Source organism: Rattus norvegicus, chromosome 1 (genome assembly GCF_021556685.1).
Source record: "Rattus norvegicus strain SHRSP/BbbUtx chromosome 1, alternate assembly SHRSP_T2T, whole genome shotgun sequence".
Lineage (NCBI taxonomy): Eukaryota > Metazoa > Chordata > Mammalia > Rodentia > Muridae > Rattus > Rattus norvegicus.
The window spans coordinates 198407448-198424629 of record NC_141534.1 but is presented as its reverse complement, the minus strand read 5'-3'; the positions used below and the strand labels follow the sequence as shown (position 1 = coordinate 198424629).

General features: G+C 41.6%; 1 protein-coding gene across 50 annotated transcripts in view; it reads right to left on the bottom strand.

Annotated features, from left to right (window-relative positions):
• Positions 1 to 2069: 2069 nt before the first annotated feature.
• Plekha1 (pleckstrin homology domain containing A1) overlaps positions 2070 to 17182 on the bottom strand; it is a 62031-nt gene continuing 46918 nt past the window's right edge. For 10 of the 50 annotated variants that reach the window (XM_087572641.1, XM_087572633.1, XM_087572615.1 and 7 more), the window contains 7 exons: positions 15943 to 16086; positions 13743 to 13811; positions 10310 to 10374; positions 9696 to 9759; positions 6999 to 7091; positions 5758 to 5798; positions 2074 to 4543 (listed from right to left, as the gene is read on the bottom strand). In XM_087572641.1, coding sequence (XP_087428767.1) covers positions 4330 to 4543; positions 5758 to 5798; positions 6999 to 7091; positions 9696 to 9759; positions 10310 to 10374; positions 13743 to 13811; positions 15943 to 16086 — 690 coding nt within the window. In that variant the 3' untranslated portion in view covers positions 2074 to 4329. 50 annotated transcript variants of the gene reach the window in all.

The following is a 17182-nucleotide window of genomic DNA, read 5'->3' as shown; positions in this document are numbered from 1 at the left end:
CTCTAGATTATTTCCTATGTACATAAAGCTACAGCTACTTCTTCAAACGTTTAATTCTTTGAGAAAGGTGATTTAACATTTCCATGAATTTCAAAGCTATCCTATGATGCTGCATATCTTTTCTCCTTCCTATGAAGTAAAAAAAGATGTCAAATTACTTTAAACGTAGCAACCAATACCAGAAGGTGGCACTGTGACCACATGAATATGCAATAGTAAGCATAGTATATAGTAATATATAATGATATATATAGGATTTCATCAGCTGGCATCGGAAACACTAACACTGACCAGTTCAGCAGTATGTTTCCATTTAAGTCATTTAAACATTTTTACTTCTACCATTTTTGTGTGTCTGTATACACGTATATGGGTGTGGACACACACATAAACACTTATGGAAGACAGGACTTCAGGAGTAGCCGAGAGCTTACATCTGATCCAAAGACAACAGGCAGAGAGAGAGAGAGAGGGGGAGGGAGGGAAGGAAGGAGAGAGGAAAAGATGGGGGGGGGGGGGCACGGACTTTTGAGATCTCAAAGCCCACCTCCAGTGACAGAACTCCTCCAACAAGGCCACGCCTCCTAATCTTTTCAGTTCACCAACTGCTGACCAAGCATGCAAATATGGGAGTCTCTAGGGGCATTCTCATTCAAACCACAGAGGGGGGCAGATTCCCTGGAGATGGAAGCCACAGGCCCATGTTGCAAACTAAATGAGATCCTCTGCAAGAGCAGTCTATACTCTTAACTGCTGAGCTCTCCAGCCCCCGGAGCAATATAATAAATATAATACTTATTTTGACAGTTCTGTGGATAGTGAATTTGTCATTTCTCATCTGTTATCCTTTTCATTACCCTCCTATCACCTTTATTCTTCTGCTGAAACCCTTCACACACACACACACACACACACACACACACACACACACACACACACACACACCCCACACACAACCAGCTTCTACCTACCATTAACTGGTAACAACGCTTCAGGGAAGGCTGGGCCTCATGAGCTCCTCTCCCATACATAACAAACTGTTGAGGCCCAATCATCCACTACATTTCAGAGTTGAGGTCACAAAGATGGGAAAATAAAGCAGGATTTGACAACGAACTGGACACAAGGAACAAAAGGAGACATCTAAAAAAACGGCTGTCATCTTTGGGAACTCTAAAATTTCAGGTGACTAAATTTGTTTTTCAATTGAATATAATTTAATTGAATTCTAATCGCAAAGTTCAATATGTTTTATATTAGTGGCCAGTCCTTTGCTCAGTGGATCAGTGTTTGGGTTTATTTACACTGGGCCAGACTTTAGACATACAGCTCACTATGGCTCGCTATCAAAAGGAAAACTTCAAAACACAGGCTCTTGAGCATTTGTTTTGGGGGACTGACTAGACCTCTTGGCCCTTTCCCCACCACTGCACACATGGCAGGGAGCATGAGGAGCTATGACTTCTGCAATCGGTCTTGCCTCAGCTCAGCCTGACAAACCTAGAGCTCTATGCAGCTCAATGATTCAAACATGCTTCACAGGGAATTTTCACATTTAATTGTAAGAACTTTTTTTTTTTAAAGGAAAAAGAGCAAGTATGTTCTAAACACACAGACATTTTCTTTGTGCAATTTCATACAAAGCTGTCTTAAGAATTCATGGGTCTGCTGGGCCTGTTGGTATACACTTTTACAATTCTAGCACCTGGGAAGCAGAGGCAGGAGGATCTCTGTGAATTCAATGCCCACATAGTCTACATACTGAGTTTCAGGCCAGCCAAGACTACAAAGTGAGACCCTGTCTCAAAAACAAACAACAAACAAACAAGAAAACAAAAAGCAATAACAAACCCCAAGAATTCAAGGATCTGAATTTTTTTTTCAAGATAGGGTTTCTCTGATTAACCCTGGCTGGCCTGGAACTCACTGGCTGTCTACCAGCCTCGTACATACCACCTGGCATGAAATCTGTTTGCTCAATGGTAAGTAAGCATTGAACTAAGCAAAAACGTTTCTTATCAGTTCTGCTGACTTGTTCACATGAGCGCTGAACCAAACAACATGGGAACTGAGTGACAATGGATTGCGAGCAGTTTATTCTCAAGTCAGTACAGTGTTCAACCAACCGGACACACATAGAGCAGTGTGACAGTGAACATTAGGAGGTACACTCCTGTTCTGGAAGGATACAGTATACACACAGGAAAAAATACAGCAAATAGTACGGTATTCAAAGTAACTACTGACACTTCAGATATGACATATTTACAGTAAAATATGCTTTAAAATAATTAAATAATTTCCATAAGCTTACAAAAGAATTGAGATAAATATTAGGAGATCCTGATAATCACAAGAACATATTCCTATGCTTTCGAATAAATGTAGTTCTATAAAAAGTCCCAAAATAGAGCTAATATTTTACCACCATGAAATGTTATCAAATTACCAATACCAAAATATGATAAAATGAACGTGCACTGTGGAGGCTGTACCAAAGAAAACCGTGCCAGGCTCATCCATACTGCCAAGACTCTGTACAAGGGTCCCTAGGTGTGTTCATGAAGGACTTCTGAGAGCCTGGACATGAATACGGCAGCAGAGGTGATAGCTACTTAACGACCTTGCTGTCCTATGGTTTTCTAATGCAGGTGCACAAGAGAAAACGACATAGAACTCTAACACATTAGCTTATGAGTAGAAAAGGTGAGTGGTACGTTCTTGTGCTGGGCAACTAAATAGCACATCTTAACCCTAGACCACTGTAGCAAATCTTTCATCCTCCGACAAGTAGTCTTATAACATAAAAAGGCGAAACACTAACACCCACAACTCCAAGACACAAGTCCAAGACTGGAGATGCCATGGAGCAGCAGCCTGGGGCAGGCAAACACTGACAATGTTGCCACAAAACAGTGCTTGCTCAAACCCGCCAGCACTTGACAGCAGACACTTGGTCCTCCAGAGAGGTGCTTCTATGTATGAGAGCCCCACGCTTACTGCATACTCAATTCTGGTTTTCAAGACATACATATTGCACAGGCAGATGAACACCAACATTCTGGTGTCTCTGATATAAAATGCTATCTTATTTAAAATATCAAACTACGCTACTGAAATTCATTTATTTGGACATTTAAAGCCAATCATGTAGGACTCTGGGGCACAATCCTAAGTGAGATGAGAAGACACAGGCACTTGAGGGTAGGTTACTAATGATGAAAAGGGAGAGCCACAACAAGTTCATGACTAAGGGCCATTTTGACTTAGCATGTGAACTGAGGTCTTTCACTGGTCCAAATTCAGAAATAAGATCTATTTACAAAACTTTGATTAAAAAAAAAAAATCAGATCTTTTCAAAATTTATGACCAAACAATTTTTACTAAAATAAAATACTAAGCTTTTTAAAACAAGTGTCTTAGGTTGCAAGTTGGTGACACAATCCTATAATTTGGGAGACAACAGAGGCAGCAGAAGGATCACCACAAGTTCAAGGGCAGTCTGGTCTACAGAATGAGTTCCAGGACAGCCATGGCTACACAGAAAAATCCAGTCACCAAAATAAAAATAAAAAAGTACCCTCCCCACAAAAGAAAAAAAAAAACATTAGCTATAGCTGACCTCCAATCTCCCCTTCTTCTAGCCCTGTTCAACTCCCACCTGCACCAATAGTGTAATCCAATCTTCTATGCGAAATTTTCCACTCACCTGGACAGCCAGAATATCATAAACGGTTAGAATTTCTAAATGGTCCACGTTGTGATATAAATTCTGCAGCACCACAGACATCATGAGTTGAGAAATTTTTGTCTGGGAATGTCCCACTTGATAATGTTAGCTGATAAGAATGTATAAATATTGAATATTTCATAGGGAGTCATATTAGCATGTTTAAATGGCCAAAATAAGAAATTTTAATGTTTTAAGTTGTTATTTAAAATTTCAAAGTCACTAAGAGAAAAAAAAGATCACACACACATTTTTGCCACCCAAACATGTAAAGCTTCAGACAGTCAATATGGACACAGCTTTTCTCCTTCCTTTCTTAAAGAAATTATGTTGCCTCAGCCACTCCCTGCCTCCTAGTTTGCCAGCTTACAGAGCACACCCATGAGGCAGTCTAACATATGCACTGAGATCATTCACCCTCTATCATCTTTGGCGAGAAGCCTCATGGAAGGACACTGAGGGTGAGTGGCGCAGGCAGCCCACGTGCTCCCCCCTCACACATCGCTGACTGGCAGGCTGGCGTCATCTAAGTCCACTGGCTCACCATCTTCTCCCTGAGGGCCGTTTTTACTCTGAGGTCTGGGCAGAGCATGTTCAGTCACTTTGGAAGCTGGTTCTCTTGGAGAGACAGTCTGGACCTTGAAGTTCCCTGGCTTGACCTTGGCAAGAGATTCGTAAAATCCTCGCTTCTCCATGGTATAGCTTGAGACCAGAGAGTGGCTGCGAGAGGCTGCGGAATGTGAGGTGGCGGCGGCTGCTGCCCCGGCAAGACGGACAGTGTATTTGGATTCTGAAGGACAGCTGGAATGCTCCTGGAAAGAGGAATGGTGGTCAGACACAGCCAATCGCCAACAACAAAGTTAGTCACTCAGTGTGAGACTTGATTCTCTGAAAAACAAACAGCAACACAAACACACACACACACACACAGCAGAGCGTGAGCCATGCAAGCTCCTTCCCAAAGCAGTGCATTTTAGGGGTGAGTTCAAAGCAACGATAGCCAACAACCAATTCCACTAAGACACTGACTCTGTCCCCAAAGCTGAATCTGGCAGCTTACGGCACTCGTCAGCCTAAAATGAGATGCGGTGTTCCAACTGCAACTGAACTGTGTTGAAAAAAGAGTCTACCAGCATTTAAGAGTTATGGGGATTATCCCAAGTATTAAAAAAGATAAAATATAAAACGTAAAAATGAAATGTCAATAAATGATTAGCCAACAAAATCAACAAAAATCAAAACTTTTCAGACATGATTTTTGTCTCGTAAGCTGATGACTTGTTTTCCTGCTTCTCTTAATTTCACTGCAACTGACTGCAGCTGGTTTAATTTGGTTCATTCTGAGTCACATATCCGTACGGCTTAAGATGTTAGAGTAAAAAAGGGTACAACTGAGTCAGTCACTTTTCAGACTTCTGAGCTAAGATCAGCTGTGAATGCGACTTTATTGTACTGATAAGGACAAATGTAAAGACACTGCAGTGTGCCGAGCAGCTCCCGGTGTACGTTCACTTGGGATGCTAGCTGCTTTGAAAACAGCACCATAATCTGCAAACATTATAGGCTCCCATTTCATGGTAAAACTTCACCAGAGCTACAAAACACCATGGAATTCTGGTGACAGACTTTATCCAACATGGATATGTGCAGAAGTTTGCCTGGATCAGAAGAACAAAGGCTCATTTCAAGTCTTATAGTAAAAAAAAAAACAAAAACAAAAACAAAAAAAACCTCAAAATACATAAAACATGGCAATCAAAACTCCTGCAGAAATTCAGTCAGTTAGTTTCTAAAGCTCTGGAAACTTCCATTAGTATGGTTGCTTTTTTTTTAAAACTATATATATTCAACCTGATGACTACAGTAAACTAGTTTGCGTTAGTGATGACAACTGCAAAAGGCAGTCGGGTTAACTCAACCTTCTCTGATCAGCTGTAAGGAGGAGCGAGTCCAGGCCTTCTACTAAGAAGGCACATTTGCATGAGAGCCCACATACGTGCTGCATTCGCCAGCTCTTGACGTATACCTCTGTATACAAGGGTTCGACAGCCTTCTGGCCTGCCGCATCTGGAACACAGTGCAAAGCTAAGATTAGAGTTAACCTATATTGGGAGAGGGAGGAAAAGAGAGAATTCTGCTGATAGTCACAGCTGGACAGTCCGATTTGCCCCCACCACAAAGCACAGAACACAAACACCCTTCTCCAAGTTTCCCTCTTCCCAACAGACATTGTTTTTGCAGAGAATCTCATACTTGACTGTTGAAAGAATCACATAAAATACAGGCAGTTACAAAACTAACACCCATGAAAGAGATTTCTTTCCTAAAGAAATAAATCTAAAGATTTGAATTTCCTAAAGGAATACTAGTATAATAATAAAAATTAAAGAATGGGAAAAGTGCTACTATGTACCGATCTGTCATTATCACCAACAGAAAACTAGTAAGACAGTAAAACACTGAAAATACAAGTGTATCTAGATATGTATAGAATCTACATCATAAAGGCTTGGGTACGGCACACCAGGACAGTTTACAACAGTGCTACTTTTAAGGGGAAAATTCTCAAAAGGGTTTGCATTTTCAGAACAAAGATGAAGGGCCAAAGTATTCCAAACCAGACCATTCCTTAGGATGTACTTGAACAAAATGATAACATGTATTTCTCTGGTAATGTCCTAGAAAAGCATTTAGTTGTTCCAATATTACTATTGAACTACAGAAAAGATAACAAGTTTTTATATCAACCTGGTAGAATATTGAAATAACAACACGAAATAGAAAAGAACTGAATGGGACACCAAACTGTATTTAAGCCTCTAGCTTGGTCAGTGGTATTCCAACACCACTAAGGAAAAAAATCTTAACTGAAAATTGGCAAGTGAAGGGAAAACTAGGACATTCCAAAACCGTGTTTTAGTAGAACTGAATGTGCCTTGAATGGTCAGGCCAATGCCACACTGACAGTGTCAAACTGCTACACCCTGACCCACTAACAAGAGCCTAGCTGCAAGAACAAAGGAAGGAAGGCTCTATTCTCTAGCCGCCCAGCTTGTGCATGAACACAGTGTGCACAGAAAGCTATGCACGGGACACTACAAGGAAGCTCTCAGTTAGGGTACATTATTTTTGCAAGTCCAATTGGTATGAAAGTCAACATGCACATAATCTCAACAAAGAAACTGAAGGATTAGGAGAGAGGAAGAAAACAACTTCAAAGGATGTGTAGGTCCTGTGGAATTTCTCCCCAAGAAGGAGAAAACCTACAGAAGATGATGATGATCTGCCCGGTCCCCGCTGTGCTACAATAGCTCCAGAGACTGCTTTAATCCAACTGTGCATCTCCTCAGGGCTATCAGCCTAAGGGAAATAAAAGAGATATTTCAGTCAACTTTCTCTCAAAATCATCTTCTATTTCCATAAAGTCTCTACCTTGGCAATATAATGTCACCTGCAAACACATGCAAAGGCAATAATTTCTTTTTAAAAAAAAGTTTTCAGGGTTGGGGATTTAGCTCAGTGGTAGAGCACTTGCCTAGCAAGCGCAAGACCCTGGGTTCAGTCCTCAGCTCCAAAAAAAAAAAAAAAAAAAAAAAAAAGTTCTCAAAGCACTTCATTTTTGTTTTGTTTTTAGAGAGGGGGTTTCTCTGTACAACCCTGGCTGTCCTGAAACTCTAGAGATCTGCCTGTCTCTCTGCCTCCTGAGTGCTGGGATTAAAGGTGTGTACTGCCACATCCAGCTTCAAAAGTGTGTGTGTGTGTGTGTGTGTGTGTGTATGTGTGTGTGTGTGTGTGTGTGTGTGTGTGTGTGTGTAGGGTGGGGTGCAACAAATTCATGAATCATTGGTCTAGCTGTCCCCAGCTACAGACAGCAAAAAAGGGTACAGAACCCCACTGGAGCTGTCGTTACAGGCATCTGTGAGCCATCCACAAGGATACTGGGACTCAAATACTCGTCCTCTGTAAGAGCAGCGAGTGCCAGAGGAGCTCTCTTTCTAGCCCATGGAAATACTCTTTTGCTGAGCATGTATTATTGGAAAACCTGAACCAACATACGCATTGAGAAAAAACACTCAGCCACCGAGGCTTTACTTTATTTTCAAACTTGTGTTTGTGTTTAGTGACACAGAGTCACCCTAAATTGCTCAGGCTGTCCTTCAATTCCCTCTCTAGCCAGGCTGCCCTGCAACTTCCTGCGTCAGCCTTGTGAGCAGTTAGTTAGGCTACAGGCAGGTGTATGCTACCTAACTTGGCTCTAGAAGCACCATTTTCAACCCAGGTTTTGCTGAGCCAGGTTCTATATGGAGGCAAAAGACAGGTACTGCATGTTTAAAATCAGGCACATCAAAGTATATATAATGAGCATTTTAAAAAGGAGATAAGAGGAAGAAACTAAAGAAAGACATTCTTATTTTGCTGTCAAGCGCTATATTTAAACTTGCTATACATATAACTGCCACTTTCAAAGCTATTCGGCCCCATATTACATATTAATTTTAGAAATAATTTCTAATAGGTCAGTGAATTAAAGAGACACTGGTAGTCAAATTCAGAAGTAGTCCTCTTTCTTGATAAAGACTGGCCAGTGTGAATCTAAATATAATGAGATCAGAATGTTCAGGGTGGCATGGCCACAGCAGGGGGCTGAGAAAGATGCACGCACATGCCTTCATACTCCCGTCCGTTTAGAATCCCCCACTCCTTGAAAAGTAGATCTAAAATTAGATTCTAGCTTTTATGCCATGTTTTTTCTATGTCCTTTGTAAATTGTAAGCTAAATTTTGTAGGTTTTAGCACTATCTTACTAATTCTTTGTGAATTTTATACAATGCATTCTGAACACAGTCACCTCCTTTTCTAACTCCTTCCTCTCTACTCTCCTATCCCTTCCCATTCGACTTTTAAGATTTCTCCCTTCACCAACCCTTTTCTCCATCAACTCTAGTTTGCGTTACGTACCTAATCTTGGAGATAGAGTCTGTTCTGGTATGTGGTCAGCCTACCAGCAATCAATTCACTAAGTCCCCTCCTCCCAGAATCTACCAAAAGCCAGTAACTCCACGAACATGTTTCACAGGTTAGAACTCGGAACAGGCACAGGGCAGAGCACGCTTTCATTTTGTGCTGGGAGGGTAACAATCAAAGTCAGAGCCACAGACAGAAAAGCTGCTCTGACGGCTGAGTCTGACCTGGAAACCCAAAGACTCAGAAATTCAGGCCAAAGATGCTGCCATCACCATACTTTCGAGTAACTGTATGAAAGCTATGCAAATGAATGCTTAGACACAGTACACGGAGTACAATACAATTCTAAAGTGTTTCCAAAGATAACTTTTTTTGAGGCAGAATCTTACTATACAGCCCTGGCTGGCCTTGGATTCACCAAACTCCACCATGCCTCCCACATGCCTTTAGTTTCAATTACAGATATGAGCCTCTAGAGCCATCCATTTCCAAACATTTTAATGACATAGGGAAAATGACAACACACACAAGCAAACAAGATTTTGTAGTTAGTATGATCTTGCTTGCTGTAAGCATCAATGACTGAACGTGGGAATATGTGTATTTTACAAGCCACTGTTTTCTTAATTCTTCTACAAGAAGCAAATGTGTTAACTTCCATAAACAAAAACAAATGCTTTTTTCAATAATTTCATTTATACCCAAGACTTTCCTTCTTTTAAAATTACCAAAAATTATATTAAAGAAAAACACGAAAAGATAATTCATTTGAAGGCACACTCACTGCTAAAATCTAAGTAAAAGAGCATTTCCTTTCTTTCAAATGTGACTTTGACCCATGTCACCAATTCCTAACAGAATACTTTCATGTCTGATCCTATACCCACCACCTGACATCCTTCAATAAGTTAGTAAAACAACAAACTTATTTATATTTATTTCACCTCTAAATGTTACTAACTTCTTGAAAGAGAATCTGTGATCCAAGAAGTGTCTCACCTGCACATAGAAAGTCCGAGACGTCGTCACGATTTCAAACAGGTTGTCCCTCATCATAATGTCACTGTCAGGAAAAAGGATCATGCAGTTGTAGGTCAGTCAGCTTGACAGTTTCACTGTTACGCAGTGCCAAGTACGTGTCCATAAATAAGCGTTAGAAAGAAAACACTAACAGAACCACGTCATCATTTTCTAGTTTTGCATTACTATTCACAATGGTCTTTGGTTACACAACTCCTTTAGAAAAGACTCGGAAAGCAACTTTTCCAAGTGTTTACAGTTCATTCAACTCATCACAGCATGGCTGATGCAATTTCCTGCAACAACCTGTTCTTCAGCACCTCTGAAAACTAAAAATAACTCAATTTGTTAAATCTCAGAAATTGCTTATAATAATTTTTCCTTTGCATTAATAAACTACTTCTGAAATAGCAGTGTACAAATGGTTGTTTCCTAACTTTGTTTTCAAATAAAAAATTAAATTACTTACAGCTTAAAAAAGTTACACAGTTACAAATGCACACAATAACAGAGAAAGCAGCACACTGTAAGCTCATCAATGAGGGAGGCCTGGTTCTTCACACTGTGCAGTGACAGAATCAGGCAGTCCTTACCTTTGCTTGCACTCTTGGACTTTGTGAACTTCTTTAAGTGGTATTACCCGCAGAGGCTCCTTTTCCTGGCAAAAACCAAACACAGGACATTTCCTGTCAGAAGCTAGGGATCTTACTTGGAGCTGCAGCCATTTGCAGACACGACGACACCTGAGACTTGCAGCAGCAGGACAGCCCTACTTTCCCATCACACACTGTCCTCTGACGCTCGGTTTCTGGTCTCAGTGACGGTCACTAAGCAGCAGACTTGGTCATGGTGAACCTCAGGACCAGTAAGTATTCTACTTCCTCTTTCGGAAGGTCATCTTGACATACATGTACCTTGCAGTAAATCCAGCTTTGCTATAAGCCTGTGCACATGTGTCTGAATACACATTTCAGAACTATCTGCATGCAGGTTAAAGACATGACATATCTATACTACTATGTATCATGCTGGACTTCTAAAATAAATTTTACATGGACCACTGCACAGTCATGGATCCTGAACCTTGGCATCCTTGCAGTATGACCACAATCTATACGCCACATTCTGATCTTACAAGTTACCCTACGGGTGGTCCTTCATGACAGAAAAACAAATATTTTCTGTGTAAGGTTTAACCTGCAGGAGACTTGTCCCTTCTCTCGGTCTCCTTTACTTCATGGGACACTTCTTTGGTCTTCTGTAGTCTTGTAAAGCTGTAAAATGTTTAGGCCACTTATTTCACAGACTGTGTTCAGTCAGGGTGAGTCTGATGTTTATTCATCCTGATGTGCAGGCCGCACACTTCTTAAAGGAAACCACTTCGACTGACTACTTCTCAGCCATCCTATCAGGAGGTACATGGTGGGGAGATTGGTGTGTGACTCACAGTGGTCACTACTGAGACACCTGGAGCCTGTGCAGGACTTGATTTTCTAGGAAAAATCCTCTACTAGTTCCACCAAGTGTTGAGGATTCTTACCTGAAATCATTATTAGCATAGTGGCCTGCCAAATGGTGATTTTTCTACCACCACTACCCACAGTAACCTGGGATTTGAAGAAATACTACTGCTTCTCCACTTATTTTCTCTGAGGCTCTGCAAGCCTTTCACTTGGTCACAGCCTCCTCATGACTGATGGGTACTCTCTGCAGCGCACACCGCATTTCCCAGAGCCTGGGTGACACTGAGCGTGGAGCACTTCTGAAGACCACCTCAGTCACTTGTATTGCTTAGCAGTTCTGAGCTCTAATCCAAGGCCTCGCATACACTAGGGATGCACGCTACCACTCGACTCCACACTCAGCCTAATCTCTTTCTAAATGAGCCATTTGTATTTTCTGTCTGTTTTTCTACCAGATAGTTCTCCTCACTTTTATGTCTTTCTTGAACACTGAAACAATCATGATTTTCTTTACAAAAAAGACTAAACATAGCCACTTGGAGCTGAGCTGCTGCTCTAGGCATGCCTTAAGGTCCTCATGGTAGAGCCACCACAGTCAGCAGGTAGCGGCCACACTGTCTTACCAGGGAGAGTGCTCTCGCTCTCTCTTTATGCTTGAGTTCCTCACTCATCTAGAAAGAGGAACACACAGATGCTTGCAGATCACAGCAATACTTTAGGCTGCTTCCTCCCTTGGATGTGGCTACTGTTTGTTACTTGATGATGCTATAACTTTAGCAGGAGCAGCACAGAGCTGATGCGGAGTGCTTCTCACACTATCCCATAAGGCGGCGGATAGTTTCAACATTCTTAGCAACGCTGAAGTTCACTGAACCTGACTGCCTGGCATTGCCAGGCTTCTTCCTGAACCGCCGCGCTCATCCCACTGTGCTGTTGACTTCAGATTGGTGTCTCATTCCTGTTTACGCATTTTGTCCCTCACTGTAGTTACATGAGCTCAATCACCACCTTATTCATATCTATCTGAGCACATGGAGGTCACACACACACTGTAATAGGTTATAATCACTGTGTACTTTGACACTCTCTCACTGTCCGTGATCTGGTAAGGGGACTGTTAGTAAAGTGACTTCTGGGTGACTAGCATTTTCTTGGCATATTCTTGCTTCCTGACATAAGACATTCAAGCTCACCTTGCACTGATTTCTCTTGCCCAGTTACAGAATCTGCCATTTCTCCGTGGACTCCATGTTGAGAAATGATCATTTTCTCAAGACACAGAGCCACAGTTTGTTTTATACTTAAATGCACTCACACAAGGACATATATTATGTCTACTGCTATGTCTGTTAAGTTATAACAAGAAGCCACATTTTTATCCCAAGAACCTTGGTTTCTATTATCCTTAATATATTGCCTTATTTTATCAACAAGTGTGTGTGTGACCATTCTCGTCTCCATTACTACCCACTTCCTGTGCATTCCTTCAGTTCTTCAAGCAGGGAAGCTTCCTCACTACCCATGGGCTCTGACTGTCCACAGCGGGCTGTACAGGTTGCTTCTACTCGTTACACCTTCCCAAAATAACTGACACCTAAGATGCTCCCAATACAGAACACTGCCTATGAGTAACCATTAATTTAAATTACTAAAATGAAATTGGTTTTACTTTTAAAATGAAATAAATTCACTTCCTTACACACTGGTAACATTAGCAGCACTCAAAAGCCAGATGCAGTCTACACAGAACAACATAGGTATGGAACATATCTACCAGGGCAGAACGTTCATCTGGACAATGTTGCTCTGACACCTTAATTCAGAGTATGGAGTATATGACACTCCTACAGTGTTACAGAAGAGGGAGAGAATTTCATTCATTTATGTACCTATCTACTGTAGGATTTAGGCTACCTGACATCTTAAATGGGGCATGACTGAAGCAGGGAAGGAGGGAGACTCAGTCTTTGACTCTGTCTTCAAAAAAGATATCTTAAGGGAAATAACTTAAGAGATGATCCGAGGGCTGGAGAGATGGCTCAGTGGTTAAGAGCACTGACTGCTCTTCCAAAGGTCCTGAGTTCAAATCCCAGCAACCACATGGTGACTCACAACCATCTGTAATGAGATCTGATGCCCTCTTGGTGTGTCTGAAGACAGCTACAATGTACTCATATATAATAAATAAATAAATAATATTTAAAAAAAAAGAGCTAAAAAAAAGCAGGGAAGAGAAGGTAGGTATGCAGAGGGCTGAATGCTGCTTTTAGAGAATTTCTTACCCCACCTCCTCTAATGTCCCTCTGACAGAGATTTACATGTGGGGCTGTTGGTAATTTTAGATCCATCAAGACGGAACGCTTCCTTGAAGGTAGTTTTATTTAAAACACATTTAAGAAATGCGTGACTAACCAAATGCATTATACCCAAACAGAATGAAATACAGGTGCACTCAAAAGCAGAACTGGAGCACTAGCAGAACAGAACACACACACGCACACAGCCACACAAGCACTGCGGTGGGGCCTGCCAAGAGCTGAGCATGTTACGAAGCGATGCGTACCAGTTCAGACTTGAAGTAGCCTATTGTGTTTTCATCCAGCTGAAAATACCTTCTCTTCCAGTTTTTCATCTGCCAGAGAACAGACAGAGGCTTCAGACAATGTCAAATGTTCACCACCCCTTAAACACTCCAATATGAACCCACGATCTGAAAGCTAAGTACTCAGAAACAACACGCCCTTCCCAAGGGAGGTGGCAAATGGCACCTCTCCCTGATAACTAGGCCTTGAATGACGGCCTTGGCCTTGGGTAGCTCACTCTCAGAGTTCACAAGTGACTCTGATATTTCAGGATTTTAATCTGGAGCAGTGGAAAAGAAAGGTGTTCTCTTCCCTTCCTGCCAGCCCAGCCCACAAAGTAAAAATCATCATGATCAATGTCATTAACCCGTCAGATTTTGCTATCTACAGCGTGCATGAGTCCTTTTTCAAGTATTTCATACCACAGAGGTCAGCAATAAATACAAAATAGAACAAACTCTTACAAAAAATGTTTAATACACTTTTTTTTCTTTTTTTTTTTTTTTCCGGAGCTGGGGACCGAACCCAGGGCCTTGAGCTTGCTAGGCAAGCGCTCTACCACTGAGCTAAATCCCCAACCCCTTAATACACTTTTATACACTATATTCCTATCAAATTTTAAGCACCCTAAATTACCTGTAAATAGTGTTGGAGAAATAGCTCAGTGGTTAAGAATGTTCTTCCAGAAGACCCAGACTCAATTCCTAGCACTCACATGGCAGCTCACAACTGTTTCTATGGGGAAACTGTGCCAGCGAATCTTACACCTTCTTCTGGCCTCCACTAGAACTCCATACACATGGTACACAGATGTACATTCAAGTAAACATTTAAAATAAAAATACACTTAAAAATAAATTTGTTTTTAACATTAAGAAAAAAATCTAAAAATTATTTTCTAGATTAGGAATAAAGTTTACTTCCTTATGAGTCTAATTAGCCCACAAGCAAGCTTTACAGTGTGAGGGAAACTCTTCCCCAACCTATAGGCAGTCTGTCTTGGGAAGCCCTGGTCTCATCGTCCTTTCCCTGGGACCACGGCTCAACAAGCAGAGCGTTTCCTAGTTCAGCTGCTAGGGAGCGATCGAGCAGAACCGGCCAGGGAGTTTGAAGTATTTCTCTACTCACATTTTTCCTTTTGTTTTCAAATGCTAAACTTTATCTTCTCTTGAGATTTTCAAGATTTAGTTCATACAGAGTAAACTTTAGAAAAGCTGATTAAATAAACATCAAGATTTCGCTCTATAATCGCCTTGGCTAACTCAGAACTTTTTATTATCTCTGCTCAGCCTCCCACATGCGAGGGTTACAGGTGTGAACTGCAGCACCTGGCAGGTGAAACCTGGAGCCTCAGAAATACTAGAAAATAAGCATTTGGGAGGCAGAGGCAGGCAGATCTCTGAGTTCACAGCTGGTCTGCAGAGGGAGTTCCAGGACAGCCACAGCCACAGTCACAGAGAGAAACCTTATCTCAAAAAGCAAAACAAAACAAAAATCAAACAAACAAACAAGAAAGCAAACAAAAAACAAAAAAGAAAGAAAAAGAAAACTGACCAATCGTTCGCCTTGTAGAAATCTCTTCCATGGCACTGACTGGGGCAACCTGAACTTACTGAGGTGCTCATACCGAAAGCTGTACCTCTCTCCTTTACCTCTTTCTAAACCACATTCTACAAAACAGCTTTCCTATCAAACTAGAAGGCTGGGAGAGTGGCACCCCAACCTTAAACTAGCTCCCACTCCTCCACTTTCCCTAGGGCTCCCCAGCACTTGCCTGAATTTGAACCTTGGGATCCAGGCGAAGCTGGAAGTGGAGAACTGACAAGGCTGTCTTCTGATCTCGGAGCACATGCATCGTGCTCTGTTCCCCTCCCTGCCCCATATGCACGCAGACAAAGTAAAGTTTTCAGTTCACCAACAACTGTCCTAAACCTGAACTGGTAAAGTTCACTTAGACTAAGCGCTGGCGGATATAGCATTAAGTTGCCCAACTGCCCAAAGACCCAGGAAGTAACCGCTGGGTGACGACCATCATGAGCAACCCTCTCTACCCTTCCCAGCAACAGCCTGCTCTCTCTACTCCGGGTCTGTCAGAAGATAAAGCACACAACTTGAGTTCGGAGTTTCAAGCTTGCTGGCTGCTCATCCTCCCTCCTTCCCAGGTATGGGGAAGCTACTCACCACCGCTCCTTGTTTCACACAATACCCAGCTTTGATGACTGCACTGTCTGCAGGTGGCTTAGGAGCAAAGTAAGGAAGATGGCTTTGTGACCGTTTCAAATTGTTTCTGTCGACACTCTCACCACATTCGTTTACTTCTTCTTTCTAAAATGAAGCAAAAAAATGTTTTTATTGCTGTAAGTTTAATACTTATACTTAATGTTACCTCAGAAAAATTTTAAGTCTGTGACACTTAATCACAACTTTCTTGTTATTGATCAACCACAAATACCCATTTCTATAATTCTGCAAAACTCCTGTCTCTGGTGCTTCTTCTTGGGGTGAGGTTAACTTACTTTATTTATTTATTCATTCATTCATTTACTTACTTATCTATTAATTGGTTTTTCCAGACAGGATTTCTCTATATAGCCCTAGCTATCCTGGAACTCTCTCTGTAGACCAGGTTAGCCTCAAACTCATCAAGATCCACCTGCCTCTGCCTCCCAAATGCTGGGATTAAAGGTGTGTGCCACCTTGCCTAACTCGGGTCTAACTTTTTATACTGAAATGATCTAAACAGATACAATAAATATAAAATGTACCAGAGACCCTGAGTACCCTCAACCAAATTCTTCCCAAAGAGAAAGTGCATGTCTCCAGGACACAGCACTCACGCCAAGCGTCTGTAAGCTTTATTCAGATTTCCAGTTATACATTTGTATATACAATTTGTATATACATTTGAGTGCTGACCACTTGTTGGTCCACTGTGGCATCTCCACATGCTGACTGATGCACGACAGCCAACAGTCGCCAGAATCAGCACGGAGAGCTGCTCACTGCCTTGGTCTGCTGGTGGTGCCCTTGCAGCGAGCGCTCCCCCAGAGCCTTTCCTTTGTTCTGACATTTTGTGAATACAAATGGAAGCACACAGTAAGTATCTTTTGAGTTTTTTCATTCACTCAGCATAACTTTCTGAAGGTTCACTCAGGTGGTTCTTGGTATCAACAGTCACTGTCTGTGTGGGTGTACTGCCATAGCAAGCTGCTGACCGCTTACCCAGTTAACAGTGCGTGTTATTTCCAGCTTCTGGCTACTAGGAATGAAGCCACTGGAAGCATCCATGTAAGGCTTTTATGTGAAAAAAATTATGTGCATCTTTAAGATAAATGCCTAGGAAAGTACATAACAGGCTGGAGAATGACTGCAAATTTCCTCAAAATTGACATCCATCACACCAATTTGGTTTTTTTGAGTA